The sequence below is a fragment of the Hippocampus guttulatus genome, chromosome 13 (assembly GCF_054856545.1).
Source record: "Hippocampus guttulatus isolate MCC_2025c chromosome 13, RoL_Hgut_1.0, whole genome shotgun sequence".
Classification (NCBI taxonomy): domain Eukaryota; kingdom Metazoa; phylum Chordata; class Actinopteri; order Syngnathiformes; family Syngnathidae; genus Hippocampus; species Hippocampus guttulatus.
In genome coordinates this window covers 7,050,690-7,073,410 of record NC_141273.1, presented here as the reverse complement: position 1 = coordinate 7,073,410, position 22,721 = coordinate 7,050,690, and the positions used below count along the sequence as shown (strand labels likewise).

Here is a 22,721-nt window from a genome sequence, read left to right as displayed (position 1 = left end):
CCCTTCCCCCCAAGAACAACGTTCAGGCATAGCTTTTTTCTTACTTTTAAGTCATGCATGTAGCATCACTTCTCTGGCCACGCCTCATACAGAATACAGTACTATAAATCACAAAGTTCCTTTCAAGTGGCGCCTGTCCAAGTTGAACAGCCACTGTTCCTCTGGATTTACTTAAAAAATATATTTTACTCCATTTCTTTGAATTAACTGACAAACACTAGTGTTTGAAAACCCCGTCACTGAACTGTATAAATACATATGTCCAAAATCTCTGACATGTTTTAAAGACTGTGGTTTTGCTCGTTATTGGAAGTCAAACTGGCATTGGAGTGGAAGTGAGTTACGTTTCATCAAACAGACTTGTGCTGACTGCGTATTCTCCTGTGATTACATTGCAAACATTTAACTCATTGTTCCTCGCTTTGGCTGCTCTCCCTCACCTTCACAGATATTGACGAGTGCCTCAATCAGACCATTTGCGGCAGCCACGGCTTTTGCGAGAACACCGACGGATCCTACCGCTGCGAGTGCGATTTGGGCTACACAAACCCACCCGGAGACACCAGCAAATGTGTTGGTGTGTACCTGCACTGATTTATAAGTCTAACAGCCAACGTGAATTCACTCTTCTTTGGAGGTTTCACTCCATTACCGATGTTTAAAAGGTGTTATGATCATACAGTACTCAAAGAGCTGAACGGTTCATAGATACGCTGTCACAAATGAATGTACAGTATACACTGGACCCCCGCTTTCTCCCTCCCGCCGTGAAATTTGGTTGAGCAGGTAACGCGGTTTGATGTTTTAGTGCCGTTGTCACGGTCGTTGTTTTCATTTGTTGTCTCAATTTCAGAGACACCACAATATAATATAAGAAGTACCACTCATAATGTAAACAGAATTTTGTCATGAAAAAAATATTTTCATACTTTTTGCCACTTTAAGACAAGTTATTTTCTTTGAATACTGCAGTATAGGTTTCAAATAGGCATAGCTCGATATTAAATTCTGATGGTATGATAACGGCAAAAATGTTGCCGTATCACGGTATTCAAATTGCAGCTCAAACATGTCCGCTTTTGAAATAGTTGGGTAGATAAAACAAACATTTTTTTCCCCATTGAACACAAACTATTTTATTTTTAAACAAAGTCTAGAATATTTGGTACAGAAAGAAACATATAAAATAAATGAATAAATAAATGCATCCATCCATTAGCCAAAACGCTTCTCCCCATGAGCTGTCTTCGGGCAGTAGGCAAGGTATACCCTGAACTAGTGGCCAGCCAATTGCAGGGCCAAATAAACACATTAGATCAGTAAATAAATCAATCTTAACATTCTTCTCCTGATTTACTTATTCTTTAGGTCACAGTGTCCCATCACTAGTGAGCTATATGAAGAAGAGATCAGAACAGGAGGCTACTTAACTTGACCTTGAGGCTAACTAGCACCCTTGGGCGCCATGTTTTGGGGTTTTTTTGTTTGTTTTTGTTTTTAGGACAATGCACATGAATCAGTATGCTGGAGTTAGCGCAATTACTCTCTGTCATCTCCGTCCATCCGTCTTTGTGCTCTGTTCACCCCTCCCGTCTCTGCTCAGCTGAGAAGGAGGGCGAAATAGCTGCTGGTCTCTCACCATTAAGTAAAAAAAAAAGGCGCTCATCAAACTGGTAATCACACCGTGCCTAGTTCATATGCGGGGGTCCATTGTACAGCAACAATATATTGATATCATTTCACGAGAGGGTATGTATTTAATTAATCAACTAAGCATGAATAAATGACTTCCACTGATTCTGATACCCTGTATGTGCTACTGTGTCCTTCTGGACCACAGGCCTTTGTGTATATGCCTGATCCTTTTATTGACCTCGCGACCTCTCCCTCAGACATGAATGAGTGCGAGATGAGCTTGGCGCTGTGCGGGGAGGCCCTGTGTGAGAACTTCGACGGCAGCTTCCTGTGCATCTGCCCCAACGACAATGAGGAATTTGATCCCATCGCCAGCCGCTGCCGCTCCCTGGGTAAGAGAACGCCGCGAGCGCCCACAGAGCCTCACCGGACTTAAATCTGTATCGCTTCGACGGGAGACTGAGTTTTCCTTCATTTAATGAGCCATGTCTTCATTATCTAAACAATAAGGGTGATGAGGTGGACACGAGCAACTCCGTGTCTTTTAGAGTATCTTTTTGACCTGGCTGCTTTCATTTGTTTTGCAGGCTAAGTGCTGCGGTTGGTTGGATGGCCTGCAAAATTTGTATGAGTCTAATCCCCCAGACAATTGGTGCTGTAACTCCTTCAGTAAAGCCGAGCAAACACCCCGAGGGCCTCGTTACTGTAGACGTGCTTTCCCACCAAGACAAACAATGATGGACTGTACCTACTGGTAATCGATGCTTTAGGCATCTCTTCTAAGATAATATCTCGGTAGCGCTTAACTGTTATGAGGCACATTGTGATTGCACAGAAAAGTACTTTGACTCATGGAAACATCATCACATTCCCCAGTTTGGTCCGCTTACAAGAATTGGGCGTATTTACATTATTAAGCGGCGCGCCCTCGGCAGAGTTGTTTTTCATCCTGCCCGGGCACTAAACCCCAGCTATGCCTCTGTGTACATTTTTGCCACATTCCACTGTTTGCTTTTGACGTGTGTTAATCAATCATGTGAACGTGAATGGTGTGTTGACTCACATGCCAGTGTTTCCATTTGGCTAAGCCGGCAGCTTATGGGCAAAATGCCTGAGCCCATGCCTATTGGACAAATGACTGAGCTGAGCAGTGGCGGGTGGGGGTGATGCACCACCTACCAGGAGGCATGCAGACTCATTGACTCATAAAGCCACTTGACAATGTTGCTGCGTGATACCGGGCAATTATACATTCGAGCGTCAAAAGTTGAAAACAACCGTTAGCCTCATAGCATCATTGTGCAAGTCGTTTTTTAAAGGTTTCCAGACGACAAGAAAAATACCCAACAAATTCAACAAATAAGACACGTCTAGTTGCCTTGACTTAACCTTGATGGATTGTAAACAGAGTATATAACAATACTCACAGCCGTGCGGTCATTATGCTGTAGAAAAAAATGACAAATAGAAGGAGCCCCGCAATGAATAGAATTTAAGAGCTGAAGTCTCTTTTTTTTATGTTGGCTAAAAACTCAATATTATACCATTTTCGGGGCATTCCATTCTTCCATATCATCCTCCGTCACTCCCGATTTACCTCATGTAAACTATGTGTTTGTCCACCTGTAGCTGACACAGAGCCAAAAACTCCAGCGCCTGCGGCCCACTCTGCCGAGGAGAGGAAGGAATGCTACTACAACTTAAATGACGTCAAATTCTGCGACAACGTCTTATCCCGTAACACCACCAAGCAGGAGTGCTGCTGCACCGTGGGCGCTGGCTGGGGCGACAACTGCGAGATCCACGCCTGTCCCGCTCCAGGAGGAGGTGCAATGAAATGTTTCATGATTCCTTGGTGCATTTCAATTAAGGACAGGCACTGGACCATCGTTCCCTCAGTGACTGTGTGGAGTATTAGCAAACAGTTTATCAGCTTATTGTTTTGTTTTTTTAAATTTGTGTTTTTTATTTTTAGTTCCAAAAACAGAAGACTCTAAATTCAAGAATAATTGTTTACCCATGAAACGCTTTGATACAAAAGGCAAAAAAAAAAACAACAACACCACAAATAATTAACTTTGCTAGCAACCTGCTAACTTCGCTAAGCAGAATGAACACTTTATTTACTTTTGAGGGATGGGAGAATATCTTTTTAAATGTTTTGCACTCCTGTTTCCATGCCGCTGTTGTACCAAGTGGATTACTGCTGCTTTAGTGGCGGTCTCCGTGGAAAGTAGGCCTTAGCGAACACTCCTTGACGAGTTGAGATTGAATCGACATGCAAGTAGTGCATCTCCAGTGACTTCAAGATCAGGTCAAGTCAAGTGCAACTTTATTGTCAAATGTGCTGTACACACAGATGAAATTTCTTCCCTCTCACAACAAGAGGAGCCGCTGCGGGTGCCCGCGCCGCCATCAAAAGAAAAGTTAACATAAAATGACAAAATAATACAAGACACCACATTAGACACAGACAATCGTGCAATCCTAACCACTTACCTGCATACGCTTTGTTGTCTGAAGCAGTTATAGACGAAAGAGGAGCGAATCAAAGATGTAACGAATCAAAAATCAGTTCCAAATAATCATCGGCAATGATCAGTTAATCGGCTAATCGGTTGTTCTGCCCATCTCTAAATCAATCCGTGATGTCATATAATAGCTGATAATAGCGCAATTTCTTTTCCAGATGATTATCACCAGTTGTGCCCTCACGGCAGCGGATCCATCCCCTTGCCAGCTTCGTCTACCCAAAGTCTCGCAGAACAGCGACTCTACATAGGTACTGATTTCATGAACATTCCAAAGTTTTAATAGCTTCCTTAACATTGGCATCTATGTTTTATTTTCACCTTCTACCACTTTTGAAGCCAAATAAACAAGCATAATCACTTGCCTTCTTTTACAAGGCTGCCTCTGCCAAGTCTCAGTAGGATACATACCTGTTTTAATCCTCTCATCACAGTGTCTTCATTGCTTTCCTGAAACAGCTTTTTCATGGTTTTTTTTTTTTTTTTGTCATTCCAATATGTGTTCTGTCTTTTTTTCAGATGCAAATGAGTGTGAAATGTTCGGATCAGACATCTGTAAGAATGGGCAATGTGTCAATCTCTTCTCCACCTACACGTGCTACTGTCGCTCCGGTTTCTACTACGACAACGTCAGGCTCGAGTGTCTTGGTAAGAAAGCGATGCTTATTTTTCAAGTACGGAATCATCAGTTGATCAGAATCACTGCGTTTCAGCCGTACAAAGAGATGAGAGCTCTCTCGTGTCTCAAGCCATTGTTCTGACTGCTCTTATTGACACCACATGTTCCATTAGGCTTATTGCTTTCAGTCGCAAAGTGCATTTTTGAACTTTTTGTTTTGGTGCTTCATTCTTCTGCGCCTGTAAATAAAGCCAGCAGTTATTTTTATTTAAAAAAAAAAAGGGGGGGCAAACATTTTTGTTTAACTCAATCAATCAATAAATAAATAAATAACCAACAAACTAGTTTTTTGCATGTCTGCTTCGCAGTTCTGACAGTCGGGGGTTCTGTCAATTCTGTCGATATCACAATAATGACCATAGAATAATTGACACTGTGTTTTTCAGATTATGATGAATGTGAATTTGGAAATACCTGTATGGATGGAGCGTGCGTGAACACAGCGGGCTCGTTCAACTGTTTCTGCAGTCCGCCATTAGTGCTGGACAGCACGCGGCGGCGCTGCGTAAGTGCCAACACAACAGAAGGTATGATGTGCAAAAACACAAAGAGAAGAGATTGTATGAAAACAGATGCTGGCTTCTGAGTGACGATCGCCCCAGAGTCAGCTGTGATAGGCTTCGGTTCACTTGCGATCAGAGATGGGGACAGTTGAGTCAACTCGAGTCACTGCTTTTATGATTTGTGATTTGACTTGACAAAAACTAAAAGCTTTGGAGCCTTTACTTTCACTTGTGAGTTGAAATAATTGGTACTTGACTTGAAACATGATGAACAGCTTTCTACACTACATACTCGACATACGGATTATTTAAATTGGCCTGTAATATAATTTTCAAAGACTGTCTTTCCAAAGACAATGAAGACTGAAATAATAAGGTAACTTGACTGAGATAACCAGTGACTTGACTTGTCCACGATAAATGGCTTGCATAAGACTTGAGACTTGCATGTGTGACCTGATTCCATCTCTGCCTATTATCCTAATAGATAATCCATTTAAATTTGATCAATGGAAAGTGAATTCTTTTTTTTTTCTTTCCAAAGAATCTGTGGAGTCTAACCTCGACGTCCACATGGACATCTGCTGGCAGCGTTTGGAGGGAGACAACATGTGTTCAGAACCCCTGCAGGGCCGCAGAACTACCTACACTGAGTGTTGCTGCCTCTATGGAGTGGCCTGGAGTGGACAGTGTGCTTTCTGTCCCAGAAAAGACTCAGGTGAGAACAATTCAGGAAATATACTTCTTGTGAGCTTTTTCTTTCGTGGTTGGTCTGGAGATTTTTCTAAACTGTACACCTTGCGTCATGGGAAAGTCATATTTGTCTATCATAAGTGCAGATAGACAAATAGTGCATAGTCGGATCGAGGGGTCAGAGATGTTTTTTCATGTTAGAATCATAGTTTCCAATGGTGACTCTGCTCTGTTGCTTTCAGAGGACTACGCAATCATGTGCAACCTCCCTCTGAGAGAAGGTTCGGACAGCCTGCGAGAGCGGCCGGGCTATGAGTATGGCGTGGACGGGCCCGAAGATCCTGCGGAACCTTTTGCTCCTCCCTACTGGGACAACTATGGCGGCCCAGCGGGACCGTACGACGTTCCCGAGAGCGTCCCTCTGTTCAACGACAACGATTACACTGCGCAGCAGCCGCCTGTTCGAGTCCCTATCCACCGACCTCGTGAACACCAGCCTCGGCCGGTGGATTCCTTCTCTGGTAGGTGGGAACACGGCCCACTTGGACAATGACATGATGTCATTGAACCAGATGTGATTCATGATTTAAGGGTGGTTCATAAGTTTTTATTACCATCATATTAGTTTGTAGGACAATTGGATTGCATCATACTGAGAGAGTTTTTCAATATCTTCAATTTGAGAAAAGCACAATATTAGAAACTGTTTGGATCAGTTGGTTTCACCCTACCATTCTAGTGCATGTTGACCATCAACTTCAGTGGTGAGGTAATCTATTTTATAAATCCTTTTAATACATTATGCAAAAACATTTTTGTGTCTTGTGTGTGTGTGTGTGTGCGCGCGTGTCATCCCAAAACACAAGCTCTTCCACACCAGTCTCATTCACTCAAAGGCTGGAAAATATTAGATTTTTTTAAAAATGGACAGATGGGCCAAAACAGTCATGGATGATTAGGGTTTTTTTTTAATTTAATTGAACTATTTCCAAGAAACCAAGTCTTATGTACATATGTAATTTATTTTTTAATTTTACACACCATTTGATTTTATTAATAACTTCTTAGATAAGAGAAGATAAAATACCCTTTATTTTTAAATTGATATATCCAAATATATTGATATAAATTAACATAGAATAAACACATTTTAATTTACCACTTATAGGAGAAAGTGGTGAATTACTGCACCAAATAATACAGGAAATTTAATGATGTAAATGATCGGTGGGCTTTTTATCTGGCTATACTTTGCCTATCTATGATGTAAGACCTCGATTTGGAATTTTAAAAAAGGGGCCTTGTCCTGTCTTGATAAGACGGACAATTATGCTTCAGGGAGACCCTTTGTTGATTGATCATTTAGAGTTCATCCCAAAACTTTTGTCTTTGTAGTGTGTGCGTAACTAATGCAAGATGGACATTTTTTAAAAGCATCTAGTCATTCATTCACACCTCCCCTTTTGTGTTTTCAGAGCGCTATGATGGCTTCGAGGGTCTCCGGGCAGAAGAATGCGGCATTCTGAACGGCTGTGAAAACGGACGCTGCGTTCGCGTAAGGGAAGGCTACACCTGCGACTGCTTTGATGGTTACGAGCTGGACCTAAACAAGATGGCCTGCATAGGTGCGCTCTCATTCTGACATCTGACATCTGCAAGCACTTGTAGGTGTGGGCGCCCCACCCCCCCACATCTCCATGTGGCTCTGAGCAAACTTTGATTTCAGCATCCCCTGCTTCGGTCAATAATATTGATTATTGGGCATTCGTAAACCTACTCTAAACTAATTTCAGGGCTGTGGTCTGGAATCTCTGTTCACACTATCCTATTGTCACCCTGACATGTCTTATTCACGAACAATACATGATGGTTTTCCATCTCAAAAGAGAACACATTCAGCTACAAGACTTGACTGGTGTTGAGGGTCATTCTGCAAGACGGCGTGCAATCCATCAGTCTGTTTAATTGTCTCTAAAAATGTTGAGATCAGACTTGGGTGAGCTCTGCCTTCGTGTTTAAAACCTTGTGGAGCCATGCTTGAGATTTATCGCAGTGAGGCAACTCTTCGTGCGGCTCAAGAAGAAGCTTTGCATTTAACAACCGTACATTAGCTTGTGTTTTATGGCAATCTAATGAAAGCGGTGTACTCCCCTCAAGCATTGTCTGTTAGCCCACGGTCTGGCCACTCGCTGCCAAGGTTAAGGCCTTGAATCTCCGGCCACTCACTCTATTACATTGGGCTTTTATGTCTTTTAAGTGTGCTTTATTTTTGTGAAAAAAAAGTGAGACTGTCTTGTTATGGAATGCGATGATTACAATATTCCGTCTGCATTTGGGCTTAGCAGCTTCAAGGTCGATGCAGAGCCAGTGGAAACATGTGACGCAACACATGCTATTCCTCCTTTTACCTGCATATCGGTGTCAAGATGAGAATATGGGGCTCATGCAACATCATGAGCGTGAAGGCTAAAAGAAGGCATTCATGAAAAGTTAAAAAAAATTAAAAAGCGCGACAGTCACTGATGCACATTCATCTGTTTGCAAACTGCCTTTCTGGCACAAGTACGACATGAAAATACTCAGAAGGACCATAGAGAAGGGACACTGAAACTGGGGTAAACGGCCGACGAGCGAGAGTGACACCCTTAATGCCACTCCCTTGCCCGCGGCCCTTAGAGCCTCGATTACGACAGTGTGTCGATGTGTGACTTTCGGCTAAATGACACTTAACTCATTCAGTACCAGCCAATTCTGGACCAAGTCTGAAAAGACGTTTAAAAACGTCTTTGGGAGTGAATGAGTTAATGAAAAAAGTTTATGGAACTGTTTTGATGTTTATATTTCACACAGCAGTGCTATTTTTCTTTTATTCTTATGTGGGTTTTTGCGGGGACTAGAATGGATGAAAGGCATTTAGGGTGGCAAGATAACGCCCTACAGATGCGCTGGGACACACCGTTTTGGCTCAGGATGCTGGTGTAGATTCTCGATCGGTTCATCCAAAGTACAGTTTATGTGTAACGGAGTGATGCATGAAGTTATTAAATTATGACGGAAGTGACGCAACAGCGCATAGTGTGGCAACTGCTTCCTCGTCGCTTATGTTCCACTTAAACAAATGATTTTTTTTCTTTGTTTTTTTTTTTCCTCTATCTGTGCGGCCCAGTAGAAAATGACTACCGGTCCGCGTTTCGATTGTTAAGGACCACTGCTATAGAGTGCTATTTTTATCATTAAAAAACAGAAATATTGTTGTCATTTTTGTTGTTCGTCATGGAATGCATAAAATTCGAACTCCCACTAGTTATTTTATTATTTCTGACGTGATGCATAGATGCTCATTTTTAAAATATACAGTCATACCTCGGTTTTTGACCATAATCCGTTCCAGAAGGCTGTTCGAAAACCGATTTGTTCGAAAACCGAAACCACGCTCTTTAAAAAAAAAGAAAAGAAATCTTTATTGAACACGTATGCTTACAATGGAACGTACACGAGGAAGCGTCACTTCGTCGTCTACCCGACGTCACTTCCCTGTGTAAGGAAGGCGAGAGGAGTCAAGTGGTGCATTGAAGTGCGCTCAGTTTGGTCAAGAACCGATTTTCGGTCGTAATTCGAGGCATAAAAAACTCAAAATTTTTGGTCGAAAACCGATTTGGTCGAGAACAGAGACGTTTGAAAACCGAGGTTTGATTGTATTCAGCACAGTACTGTATATCACAAACGAGAGCTGATCAGCTGTTAACTTGCGCCACTGCCGACAGCGACCCAGCACTTTTTTTGCATCATTTCCAGAGGTTTACCAAGCTAATTTTTTTGGCATCAACCCCACAAGAAGCCTGGTCTGGCTGTCTGACCTCCACTGGAATCTTCCATCAATACCGGCCATCAGCTGTCGACCAACGCTAGCTACTCCTCTGCTAACATAGCACCATAGAAGGAGCAAACAGGGCATTTGGGCGTCATCAAAAAATGTATTGTAGTGTGTGTTTACTGTGCAGTGTTTCCAGTCAATCTTTCAGGTCCTCTATCCAACGCTCGAAACTCTTGATAAAGGGAAAGAAAGTATTGTTTACAAATATGCAAACGCTCCTACGCTTCCTCCGACTAACACTTCATGCCTCCTTTTCTCGCAGACATAAACGAGTGTGAGGACATCAGCGACAAGGTGCCGTTGTGTCAGAACGGCCACTGCAGGAACACAGAAGGATCCTACAAGTGTAACTGTTTGCCCGGCTTCGTGGCCTCGGCTAAGCCACACAAATGCATCCCGGCCATCCCGTTGGCAGAGTTTAGGGAAACGGGGAACTGAGATGAGGGACGGGACGGACGAGTGCTGATTTCTCCTGCTTCCTTTCACCCCTCCTCTGGCCATCTCTTCCTCAGTGCCTGGCGCAGTTATGCTGAAAAGTCCAGACTTCAACTCCTTGCAGCACATATTCATTTGGCTCACAACACAGGAATCACTGAATCTTAGATCTGAACAAGAGGAATGAAGACATGGCAAGGGATTCTGAGCTTTTTCATTCCATAACACCCACCAAGAAAATGATTGGCTATATTTTCCATAATTTATTTTCTCCTTCACTTCTTTTTTTAAGAATTGTGTTACTGATTTCAAGCCACTTCTGACTTGCTAGCAACTGACCTGAGAGGACTCAGAAATAGAGCATTATTGTCATTTTGCATGTCACTCATACATGCGTGCTCTCCGAGTAGTCCAGCTTGCACGTTAAATTTATTGGAGACTCAAATTTTGTTTTCCGACTTTTTATTGAGCCACGGCACATATTTTCCATGAGAAAATATCACAGCACACACCACCAAACAAAAACGTCACAAAAAGTAACGTGGATATAAAAAGTCTGCACAAGAAACTGCTGAAATCCATTTGGGGTTAATCAGATGCACTTTGATAGTGGCAAGTGTGTGGCGACCCCTGTTCAACTTTGAATGTGATTGGTTAATTCTGAACACAGCCAAATTTTTAGTCATAAAAGGCACACTTTTGCAACCACGTCTCCTCTGTTAATTTTTAATGCCCCTCTTGAAAACATTGGGGGGGGGGGGGTGTTGTTAACTAAGATGGTCAGGTAAGAGGCTGAAAACGTTTTGACATTTATCTTCCTATTTTTTTGACATCACAAAAACCTGGCATTTGAACGGAGGTGTGTAGACTTTTTCTATGCACTGTATATACACAGAAACTATGACGATCTTGTTTCAATTTCCTCATATCTGTACTAACTTGGTGTGAAAATCTGTTTAGTTGAAGCTATTACAGTGTTCCCTGCCATGAGTGATTCACTACTCACATGTTATCCTGTTATTTGCTGATAAACTCACCTATTCGCTATGCCTGCCCACAAAAAACTAAAAGTATCACTTCCGCGCCATCTCGTGGAATCTTACTACCAATGAACTGTGTCAAAGTGAGTTGAGGAGCTACATGTAGTGCTTTGCCACCATCTTGTGGCATCTTGGTGCCAAGGAACTACGCTGAAGTGGGTTGAGGAGGTTCATGTAATAATAATAATAATAATAATAGTGCTCTGATGGTAGTTTGTGGCGTCTGTATGCTCATGAAAGAGAGAAGAATCATCTGTCACTCTTTGTCGCTAGCATAAATAGATGAATAAACGTTTGGACAAATTCCATGAAATCGTTTCTTGTGGCACAGTGGTTGGGGATCACTGTTCCAAATTGTCCATAGGTGTCAATGGTCGCTTGTCCAGGGCGTCCCCCTCATCCCGCCTCAATTCAGCTGGGATAGGCTCCAGCTCACTCGTGACCCTAATGAGGACAAGCACTATTGAAAATGGATGGATGGCACTTAACAGATATTAAAAATGATTTTCTTATCCTTCATTACACTTCTTTTCTTCACATTAAAATGGAGCTGAACAGCAAAGTGTAGAATGTGCAGACCAAGACAATACAACCAAACGTTTCAAAAAGAAAGGCTTAGCCGCCACCTTTAAAGACTCGAGATGTATATGAGGATCTGGTTATATGATGTTCTGTACAGGTGCAATAGTTGCCTTCATCTGTTTTGACCATTTTTATTACAACTTCCAAAAAGAAAATCAAACTAACAGTATTAACTTATTTTATTCTCTTGACAAAGGAGCAAGCGTCTCGAAGCGTGATACTATATTTTAGTCTCGTGTCTAAAATAACACCTGATCAACAAATATCACTGCTTTTTAGTAAAAATGTTGCTTTCGTGTACACAATTGTAGCAAATGTTTCATTCCCACTAAGACAAAGGCTCCGCTGGAGAGGTTTGGTATATTTCGTACAGCTCTAGTACTATATATTTTTGTTTAATATCCTTTTAATGCCTCCTACATAGCACAACCAACATTTTTGTTTGACATAAAACTCAAAATCGGGGGGAAGGGGTGGAGGGGGGCTGATATTGTAGCTTTGTAGATTTATACATGTGTAAAAAAAAGCAAAAACAACAAAAAATATTTTTTAAAAGCAAATCTTTAAATCTTTTTATGTGTGAGGGGAACAGCTGACACTGTACCAGAGGAACTGTGTGTATAACCTGCCCTGTGGAGCAGAATATGAACTATATATATTCTTTGGGAAGTGGCAGCATTGTTCTTAATCTGATGGCAGACATTTTCCATTTCATTACCAAGACAATATTTTTTGAATTGTAAGCACCAACCTCTGTATGTTGCAACTCTATGGTTAAATATTGTTAATTGTGAACATTACTTCTTTCAATATGTTGGCTTTTCTGAGTCATGAATGTATCATAGACAGCCATGGCCTACTTGATTTTCTTTATTTGAAATTGTTATTATTGTTATCATCATTGTGGTTCAGGTTTGATTTAATCATTTCTTTAACTGGCACCTGGAAAAACCCAATCGTGGCAGCACATAGATATAAAAGTCAAATTCCAATATCCCCTTAACCTGCATTAATTGAACTATAAAAGCTACAATTGCGCAAATGTTTCCATGCGACATGCACTGTACTTTGATTGTGCTGCTCTAATTATCACCTCAACCAGACATGAAGTCAAACATTTGAGTCGAAGTTGGAACAATCGAGGTCCCTGTAAAACTCTCAAACAACCTAATGATAATGTCTACCTGTTATGTCATCGGAAATATCACTCTCATTCATTTTGTTTACCTTTTGACTGTAATCACTGTCAGTCATCCAAATAAAAACAAAAAATAAACATCTGTGTGGTGTTTTCTTACACGGAATGCATTTTGTTCCTGCACTGCGCCTTTTTTGATTAAATTGGTTATTTTCTTGTACAGGTATATATTTGTTTAGTCCAAATACAACAGTCATTTGTTAATTACTCATTTTTATGAGTAGTTTAGTTAGTCGATTTAGCTAATATTAGGATGATTTATTTTGGTTATTTAGATTTTTTTAAATTAATTTCATGAGTTAAATTATTCACTTGATGTTTTAAAATTCACTCATTTTGTTCTTCAATTATTCAGTCAATGAATATTAATATATGTACAATATTTATGTATTTATTTTAGATGGTTGTAAAAGCCATTTTTTTTACTTATTAGTAAGGAGTCATGTTTTGACTGATTTTGTGGAGTCAATTTAACATTCTTGGATTTGGATTTTTAGATGTTTTTTAAAGTGATTGAAGCTACTTTTTTCGAGTTATGTAGTTCATGTTTATATTAGTTTATTTCATGTTCGTGTATTTATTTCATTGATTATAAGTGTACTATGTACTTTGTTAGTTATTTTATGTAGTCAGTAATGCTGAATACACATCAGGAACCCAGCAGATTTGAAAATAAATAGACATGATGAAACATTTTTAATCCCAATTAAAATAGAAACTCCCGCATGAATTAACGGCATCGAAAGAAAAAGTCGATTCAAAGGAGAAAAAAAAAAGAACAATTATGTTGTACGGCCATCTTGTGGTCACAACTCAGCTACACAGCGTTGTCTACCACGTCTTGCGATTGGTTAACACGGAGCGATTTTGTTTACCGTGTGGACACTTGGGATATGTATGCTTTTTGGACATTCTAATAATAAGTCGAATATGACAGCGTACTACAATTCCCACAAACCATACCTAATCTGGTGTCACCATTGCTGTTGGTTCGCGCTAACGTGACCAAACGATATACTGTATTGGTTGTGGTCAATACAATAGTACAAAATAATGGTTGTATTTAATAAGGCCTTAAGAACGTAAATAATAATTTATATTAAGCGTAAACGTCTTTGTAATTGTTCGGAAGGACCACTTTTGTTTAACTTGTTTGACTGGATTTAAACACGACCAAGCTAGGATAAGTATGCGACAAGTGTGTTTTATAAACCGTGCTACATATTCAGGGACAGTACTGACACACGTGGCCGTCAAGAGAGCGAAATATGATGCTACTCATATATCAGTGTCCCTGCGGGCTATATGATCAAAGTTTGCATTATAAAAAACATTTTTCAACTTGCTAGTTCGACATTTGGAATGGACGTTTTCTTCTAGCGTTCTAATGGAAAAGGAACAATGCTCAACACAGTTCCGAAATACAGGAGACTCATCAGTAAGACACAGAAAGACCTTTCGGGCCCCGACCCCTAAGTCTACTGACAAAAACCCCAATAAGGATGGAGACTTGACAGAGGATAACAGTCAGCAAACCAATGGGAGTTATTCCAGAAAAAGAAGCTCCACCAGTGATCAGCCCATCAACAGAACACTGCTTCTCTTGTTGGTTGGATTGTCCTTCTCCACACGCCTCTATAAAATAAAAGAGCCTCCTCATGTGTGGTGAGTGTGCAAAACATCTCTCTCGAGTTCCGTACATATTGTTTGCACTGTATTAGAGTCGTGAGTGAGCTGGCGCCTATCTCCGCCTGAATTAGGGGGAACCACTAGGCTCACCAACCTGCGTTATGAAAAGCGTCTCATTGTTATTTTTGGTGCTCTTTTCTGTGGTCTTGAAGCTGGGACGAGACACACTTTGGGAAAATGGGAAGTTACTACATCAACAGGACTTTCTTTTTTGATGTCCACCCACCTCTGGGGAAGGTGAGATCTCAACATTTTGTCTAAATTTGACTCCTGAGAAGAAAATTTAACAATTATAGGGTTTCTGGGCTATTTTCCAGATGCTGATTGGACTAGCTGGATACATGAGTGGTTATGATGGCACGTTTCCATTCACAAAGCCAGGAGATAAATATGAACACCACAACTACTGGGGGATGAGAGGGGTATGTAATTTACATAATTTGGGATTCATACCTTCCGAGAGACAGAGTGTGTGTGTGTGGGTGGGGGGAGGGGGGGGTTAGCTTGTCCATGCACCACATACTCACTGGTGAGTGTATGGACTGACAAAAACTCCACTCAAGAAAATCGCCTTTCCAAACATAATGTTTGTTTTCCTCCAGTTATGTGCTGGTTTAGGCTCCTTTCTCCCCATTTTTGCCTACCTCATCGTGCTGGAGCTTTCTCACTCGAACACAGCCGCTCTCATTGCTGCTTGGCTGCTCATATTTGGTAGGTCTCTCAACTCAACGTCAATTGAGGTGTGCTATGTCAATTATCATTCACTTCCTATTTTCCGCTTCTTCCTGACAGACACGGGCTGCATCACTATTTCTCAGTACATCCTGCTGGACCCCATTCTCTTGTTCTTCATCATGGCAGCAGTACTCAGTATGGTCAAGTTCAAGCAGCAAAACAGGTTCCCAATCATTTGTCTCACATGCTTGCTTGTAATACAAATGTATGTGAGTACACAAAAGAGTATAAGGGCTACACTAAAAGAAAAATTATGATGGAAAAAAAATCTGGAAGTTATAACATTTTATTTTACATCTCGCATGCATGTCATTTAGCGGTAAAAAAGGTTACTGGGTATTTCCTTGTTTGTCCAACTTACTTGGCAAGATGCTCAACAGGCTTTTATCAGTTTTCTTTTTGTAAGTCCCGACTTTTCGTGAAATATCACAACTTTCATCCATCCATCCATTTTCAACACCGCTTATCTTGAAGAGGGTCGCGGCGGGTGCTGGGTTCTGTACCAGCTGACTCCAGCCAAAAGGCGGACTACACTGGTTGCCAGTCAGTCGCAGGGCACATATAAAGACGACTGAGTGGGAACCGATCCTATGCTGCCCGCACACAAGTTACGCGAGTGTACCGCTACACCTTCAGCAACTCTATTACAACTGTATTGCCTTAAAATAACAACTTTTTTTTATTCTTATTCTTAACTCTCATGAATTTCTGTATTTTACTGTAATATCACCTGTCTTTTATCACGTTCTTTGTTGAAATATTGTGAATATATTCTATTCTTGGAACAACTTCACAATTTTAATCTCTGAAAATTGTTTTTGTAAAAGATGTTTGCCTTTATTCTAATTCTAATTTTAATCTGCGAATCCACAGATAGATAGATAGATTAGTAATTGCATCTTTATTTTCAGAGTTTTATTATTTTATTCAAATAATATTTTTCTTTTCAGTGTGGCCCTTAAACTCCCTCTCAATACTTGTCAAAACAATGAAAAGAAATGTATATGTTGGTCCATGTAACAAACACAGAATCATTTTTGCTCGTATGTTTTCCAGGCCTTTTTCTGCTCCCTGGTGGTTTTGGATTGTACTTACTGGTGTCAATCTTGCCGGAGCTCTAGGGGTAAAGTTTGTGGGCCTTTTTGTCATCCTGCTGGTGGGATTGAACACGGTTTCAGACCTCTGGAGGCTTTTAGGGGATCTGGACCTGTCACTGGTAAACGGCCACGTGCAGTAAACAAAAGTAATGAAAGTGTCGACCAGTCAAATGTGATGGTTTTTCCTGCCATTAGGTGGACGTTGCAAAGCACCTCTTGGCTCGGGTTGTGGCGCTCATCTTGCTTCCCGTCTTCCTCTATGTTACAATATTTGCAGTCCATTTTGTGGTGCTGAACAAAAGGTGAGTATTGGATGCAGTTTGATCTCATCCATTACATTGTTGGATTTATCACAGTGGCACTCTTTATAAGTGGGCCAGGAGATGGTTTCTTCAGTTCTGCCTTCCAGTCTCGCCTCATCGGGAACAACCTGCACAACGCATCAATGCCTGAGTGTAAGTGTGATGCAACATTTATTATTTTGACCACATGAGCAGACAGTTATGTTAGGTTAAAAAATAATAACATGGGTGACTGAGTTTAAAAGCAAACTGTAGAATTGTAATGTTATGCTCTGTGACATATTTGGCTGTTTTGCCAACTCATCTGTAAATGAAAAAAAAAAAAAAGCTGTGATTCTATTAAATGTTTTGGAAAGAAAAAAATCCTTGTTTATGTGAGGAAATGTGTTGTTCATCATCTGTAGACGTGGCATATGGCTCCACCGTTACGTTGAAGAACCTTCGCATTGCTGGAGGCTACTTGCATTCTCACTGGCACTTGTACCCAGAGGGAGTTGGAGCAAAGCAGCAGCAGGTCAGGAGCGCACGGTGAAACATTGTCATCATGTGTGCGGTAATGCCGGCCGAATAAGTCAGTAGCTCACAAAAGTGTCTACACGCACGGGATTGAACCGAAGAATAGCAGTGAGCCTCACTAGCTTCAGCTATTCAGCTATTCCATTCATACCAGCATGACCACAGCACTCGTAGGAACAAGTGCAGCAGCGCAAAATGAAGCTTCTGCTTCGACTCGTATTCTCAAATTCAATAAAAGGAGAAGTGAAATGGATACAGTGAAACAGAAAAATGCCTAGTTTTTTTTTCGGGGAACCTGGAGACAGTGGCCGCCAGTTGGCCATCCCTGCTGCATGGCATATGCTGTCCAAACGTTCTACTTTTTTTTTCCTCTAGGTTACAGCCTACCTGCACAAGGACTACAACAACTTGTGGTTGGTTCACCGGCACATCGATACAAACTGTAAGGAAACCATCCAAACTGTGTATGTATTTTTCAATCAAAGCACTTATTACATTTTTTATCGTGTTGTAGCTCAGTCCGAGGCCCCTGAATTGGTTCGCCATGGTGACATCATCAGATTGGAGCACAAAGAGTCAGTGCTTAAGATGGAAATTGCTTTGTATCAATTGCTTCAAATAAGTCAATAAAACGTATACATCTTTTCCCTGGTTTTCTCAGAACAACTCGAAACCTTCACAGTCATCTCCACGAGGCCCCACTGACCGGCAAGCACTTCCAAGTTACGGGGTATGGCATTGTGAGTAGATAACGTACCGAAGATATTCACATACATGCATTACATGGGGAATCTCCAAATCGGAATACAATTTATTCCGTTGTGGTGATTGAGCTTCATGTTCTAATTTCAAAACAACTGTCACCATATTCAGCGACTGTTTTCCTGCTGTCATTATAAGGTTTTATTGTTATAGTGGTTCACTACTTGTGAATTATCCTTTTTGCCAAAAAGCTCACCATTTTGTCGCTTTTGTGGTCTTTGCAAAACTCGCTAAAATGGTTCAACGAGGGTGTTAAGGCCTAATATGAAAGTTGTACTTTGTCGACATCGTTTTTAATGACAGAGCAATAATATATATTTTTTGTTGGTCTTGTCGTTTGTTTGTTTTTTCCGGGGCAGAGACTCATATAGATCAGTAGTAGGCAAGGAGGCCGATAACCGGTATTTAGAGCCAAGATTAACTAGCAGTCGAAGTGAAAATGTTGATGTCAAAATTAAAAAACAAAATAACCCAACTCTTAATTCTGTTGAAATGTCATTAAGCATTGTTGTTCAAATAACTTCAAATTTGCAGCACGATGAAGGTTTTTCTGTTAATTTTACATATGTTGAGAATAGACAGCTTTGCTTTGGAAGAAGAAAGTGCAGTAAGTGCAATAAAGTCCCAGGATCATCAGCATGTTGGAAGTTAAATAAAAACCCAAACAGGTAAATAGCTCCCTAAAGTTTTTAACGGTCAATAAAGTTTTCCAAAATTTCAATAACTGAAATGTCAAACGCTCCCTTATTTTCGTTTTGTCATTGAAACGATAACTAAAAGTGCAGGGAGTTGCCAGTGTCAGCTGCATCTCTTATAAAGTTGTATGTGTGAAAATTTTAATCAAGAAACACTGTAGTTCCCTGCAGTTAATCTATTTTTAAATTGATCTCGTCTGCCTTTAGATTTTTTAAATCATTGATCGTCTACCTGGTCAAGATGCCTGTCTATCATGTGGCATCTTGGTACAACGGTGACTGATGTTGAAGTGATAGGAGGTGCTTCTATAAGACAGGCCGAAAAACCCGTCAAGGACAAAAGTAATGCTCTGCTGCTATCTTGTGGCATCTAAGCAATTATAAGCTTTTTTGGGGGAGAGACGGAGGTCAATTACTGGTGTTTATTTTGTATGTTATTCACGACAGGGCTCTGTCTCCATCCCACACCTTATTTTCAATCTTTATGGTGTCTCTCATTTTATTGCTCATGTTCTTCTGAGCATCAAGACCCAAGTTCCTATTCTCTGACTATGTACCGACACGGAAAGAATTCTGTCCTTGTATGTCTGAGATAATTGCAAATGCAACTGGGGTTTGGGTCTGTCCATAGAATCATACTGGTGACAGCAATGACCTCTGGCAAGTGGAGGTGTGCGGAGGTCGCAAAGGTGACCCCGTGAAGGTGCTACGCAGCAAAGTCCGCTTTCTGCACAAAGCAAACGGTTGTGTGCTTTTTTCTTCTGGGAAAATCCTCCCCAAGTGGTAAGGATGAGCTCATCCGCCTTGGACCATCGAGTAATTCCACTTTGTTCAAGCTGGCCTCCTGTTTGTGTTCAGGGGCTGGGAACAAGTGGAGGTCACCTGTAGTCCTTACTTGAAGGTGACTCCCAGCTCTCAGTGGAACATTGAAGATCACGTCAATGCCAAATGTATGAGCCGCTTCTCCGTTTCTTCTTTCTTTTTCAAGTCAGTCATTCACCATTGTTGTTTTCTTCTTCTGTTCTTGTTCTCTTGACAGTGCCCAACATCAGTCTGTCAGTGCTGAAGCCCCATTTTCTCGAGATCCTAATAGAGTCTCACATTGTAATGATAAGAGTAAGTGAAAAAAGAAAGTTATCTATCCTGTAGTTGTCTGCAAATGGAAAGATTATTAATGTTCCTATTATTATATTATGCTTATTTTTAATTAGGGTAACAGTGGTTTGAAGCCCAAAGACAATGAGGTGAACTCCAAACCCTGGCACTGGCCCATCAACTACCAGGTGAGCTGTGATGAAAGCGAGTGACTTGCAAAACCAATTTCAAGTAAACGGCGCTTGTCTCTCGTGAAGGGACTGAGATTCTCAGGAGTGAATGAAACAGAGTATCGCGTGTACTTACTTGGCAACCCTGTGAGTATTCGGCTTGACTTCTCTCATCCATTGTGGGGTACGCGTCACCAGCACACATTAATATGCTTGTGGTCCAATTTATTTTTAGGTGGTCTGGTGGCTAAATCTGGCGAGTTTGGCATTATATCTGATACTGGTAGCAGTCGCTTCAGTTGCCTTCCAAAGAGGCATCTCATTGAGCCAAAGGAGAAAAGGTAGGATTAATTTGGCAGTGGTACTCAGTGGAACTGCTTTTGTGCAAATTCATTAATGCACCTTGGGAATAAACCAGTCCACTTTTAGACCTGGAATGTGTAAAAACTCAGCCTCATGGTGAGCATTAGTGTAGCTCACCCAAATACATGCATACATACATAGTGTATGTGTAGAAAAATAGATACACGTTAAGATGATTATACCTTGAGTGACAGAAGTCCCACTGTAGCCCTCGATCTGTGCGAATAATTATGTCCTATAAAAATGCCCATTTTCTGGTGTTCAGGTCATTGTTTTGTGCTCACGAGGGGAGGGGGCCTCCTTTTCCTTGGCTGGCTACTTCACTACGTACCTTTCTACACCATGGGCCGGGTCCTCTACTACCATCACTACTTCCCTGCAATGCTCTTTAACAGCATGCTGACAGGTACCACGACCCATTCCGATTGTGCTCAAGAGGATACAAATATGGAGAAATGTTTGCTGATCACAGGAATTACACTGGATTTCCTGTTGAACATGGCCGACCTTATGCTCCAGCCACCGTATTGCGACTGGCTGCAGAGACTTGCTAAGGCGTTACTTCTGCTATTTGTTCTTTACAGGTGAGACCAAATATAATTTCCTGCTGCACCATTTGTGCACAAGGTCGACATTTAATTTTTACAATGGACGGCTCGGCCGGGTCATTCTTTGAAGGGGGAAATAACTAATGTTAAAATGCGCCTGTAAATATAGCTTATTCTAATTATAAAATAAGAATTCATTTTCAAATTAGATTTCATATATAATTGTATAAATAATTTTATTAAAAGAAAAAATATATAAAAGAAAAAAATATTCCATTTAATTTGCCAATTGTTGAATTAAATGATTTTTTTTAAAGTTAAAAGTAATTTTTTTCCATTTCATTTGCAATAGATCAGATGATTGAGATTTTTCTTGTTATTGTTTTAGTTTTATTGATTATGACCTTAGAAAGTGATATGAAACATGTAAAAGGGTTTATTTGACCCATGAAATAATTGTCACGTTAAATATTATTATGAATTACTAATTAACCCGTTATTTATGAATAAAGAAAACATTGTTAAACGTGTGTTTTATTTCTTAATCAAGAATTTAAAATTGAATAAATGAATACAAAATAAATTACATTGAATAAATACATTACAATGAACCATTCTGAGGAAGAACTTTTAAATGAATGCAACAGGTATTACAGCCATTGATAATAATAATAATAATAATAATTAGTAGTCGGGATTAAAGATTGGTGTGGTTCGCAGGCCATGCTTTTCCCTCCCCTGCTTTGAAACATGAATATATGTTTCGCTATTTTTCATGTATCTTGTGTAATGTTTCTCTTTATCAGTTTCTATCTGTTCCACCCACTCACCTATGGCATGACGGGGCCTCTGGCACACGAGCCGGGCAGCTCAATGGCCGGACTGAAGTGGATGGAGTCCTGGGAGTTCTAACAAGTTTTCAGTAAACATGACACTTAATTTATAAAACGAACCCTTTTTTTATTTCACAGTCTTACAGTGTTAACGAAAATGTCTTGTCACAGTTATTGTACCCGGTAAGGATTTATTTGAGTTTACTGTTTTAAGATGGAGGACTTGAGGCCATACGTAATTAGCTGCAACCTGTCACGTGTTGCGTCATATTTTTACTGGATGTTACAAGGAGGATCTTTAAGTGCCTCAAAAAATGTGGAAATGTGTCAATAATTTCTATGGTAGTTAGTTGGAGACCATTTATTTGTATTGTTATTTAGATCTGGATTTTATTGTGATAACGCTTTTTATGGCGTCTATATATATATATTGTAGTCAATGTTAATAAACTATCATATTCTTTTAGCCTGTGTGTTCCAGAAATTCAATTATCATGATTCCCAGCCATTTTCTGATTAGGGTCGCAGCTAAACTAGAGCCTATTCCAGATGACGATGAGCCAGACCTGGGGTACACTCTGGATTTATAGCCAACCAATTCAGGTCAAATGTAGACAAACAACTGTTCACGCTCCCATTTATAACTGTGGATGTTTTAGAGTGTTCACAATCACTCCTATTGTTTGGTCGAACCCTAGAGGCAGATAAGCGAAATTGCACCATGAACGTTACTTAGAAAACACCTG

The 22,721-nt window shown here is 40.6% G+C and overlaps 2 protein-coding genes across 2 annotated transcripts in view; both read left to right on the top strand.

Annotated features, from left to right (window-relative positions):
* Positions 1-13,252, top strand: part of LOC147196141 (latent-transforming growth factor beta-binding protein 2-like) — a 105,927-nt gene extending 92,675 nt beyond the window's left edge. Inside the window, exons 32-41 of the mRNA XM_086126841.1 lie at positions 449-577; positions 1,893-2,027; positions 3,265-3,462; positions 4,325-4,417; positions 4,686-4,814; positions 5,232-5,372; positions 5,893-6,066; positions 6,284-6,562; positions 7,517-7,666; positions 10,178-13,252. Coding sequence (XP_085982967.1) covers positions 449-577; positions 1,893-2,027; positions 3,265-3,462; positions 4,325-4,417; positions 4,686-4,814; positions 5,232-5,372; positions 5,893-6,066; positions 6,284-6,562; positions 7,517-7,666; positions 10,178-10,353 — 1,604 coding nt within the window. The 3' untranslated portion in view covers positions 10,354-13,252. The remainder of the gene's footprint in view (positions 1-448; positions 578-1,892; positions 2,028-3,264; positions 3,463-4,324; positions 4,418-4,685; positions 4,815-5,231; positions 5,373-5,892; positions 6,067-6,283; positions 6,563-7,516; positions 7,667-10,177) is intronic.
* A 909-nt stretch (positions 13,253-14,161) lies between these two features.
* On the top strand, positions 14,162-22,441 carry pomt2 (protein-O-mannosyltransferase 2). Its single transcript, XM_086128163.1, has 21 exons — positions 14,162-14,835; positions 15,012-15,096; positions 15,177-15,281; positions 15,462-15,570; positions 15,652-15,757; positions 16,651-16,810; positions 16,887-16,993; positions 17,064-17,146; positions 17,398-17,507; positions 17,885-17,951; positions 18,024-18,084; positions 18,171-18,249; positions 19,598-19,749; positions 19,825-19,916; positions 20,006-20,082; positions 20,178-20,249; positions 20,319-20,378; positions 20,467-20,572; positions 20,860-21,000; positions 21,067-21,178; positions 21,949-22,441. Exons 1-21 carry the CDS (start codon positions 14,558-14,560, stop codon positions 22,052-22,054), a joined length of 2,268 nt encoding a protein of 755 aa, XP_085984289.1. The 5' UTR covers positions 14,162-14,557; the 3' UTR covers positions 22,055-22,441.
* Positions 22,442-22,721: the final 280 nt, after the last annotated feature.

Bases quoted from the DNA above. Each gene is read 5' to 3' on its own strand.
- pomt2 (XM_086128163.1), top strand. From the start codon at position 14,558: ATGGAAAAGGAACAATGCTCAACACAGTTCCGAAATACAGGAGACTCA. The intron at 14,836-15,011 runs GTGAGTGTGCAA...GTGGTCTTGAAG, and splicing joins AAAGAGCCTCCTCATGTGTG to CTGGGACGAGACACACTTTG. The intron at 20,379-20,466 runs GTGAGTATTCGG...ATTTATTTTTAG, and splicing joins TGTACTTACTTGGCAACCCT to GTGGTCTGGTGGCTAAATCT.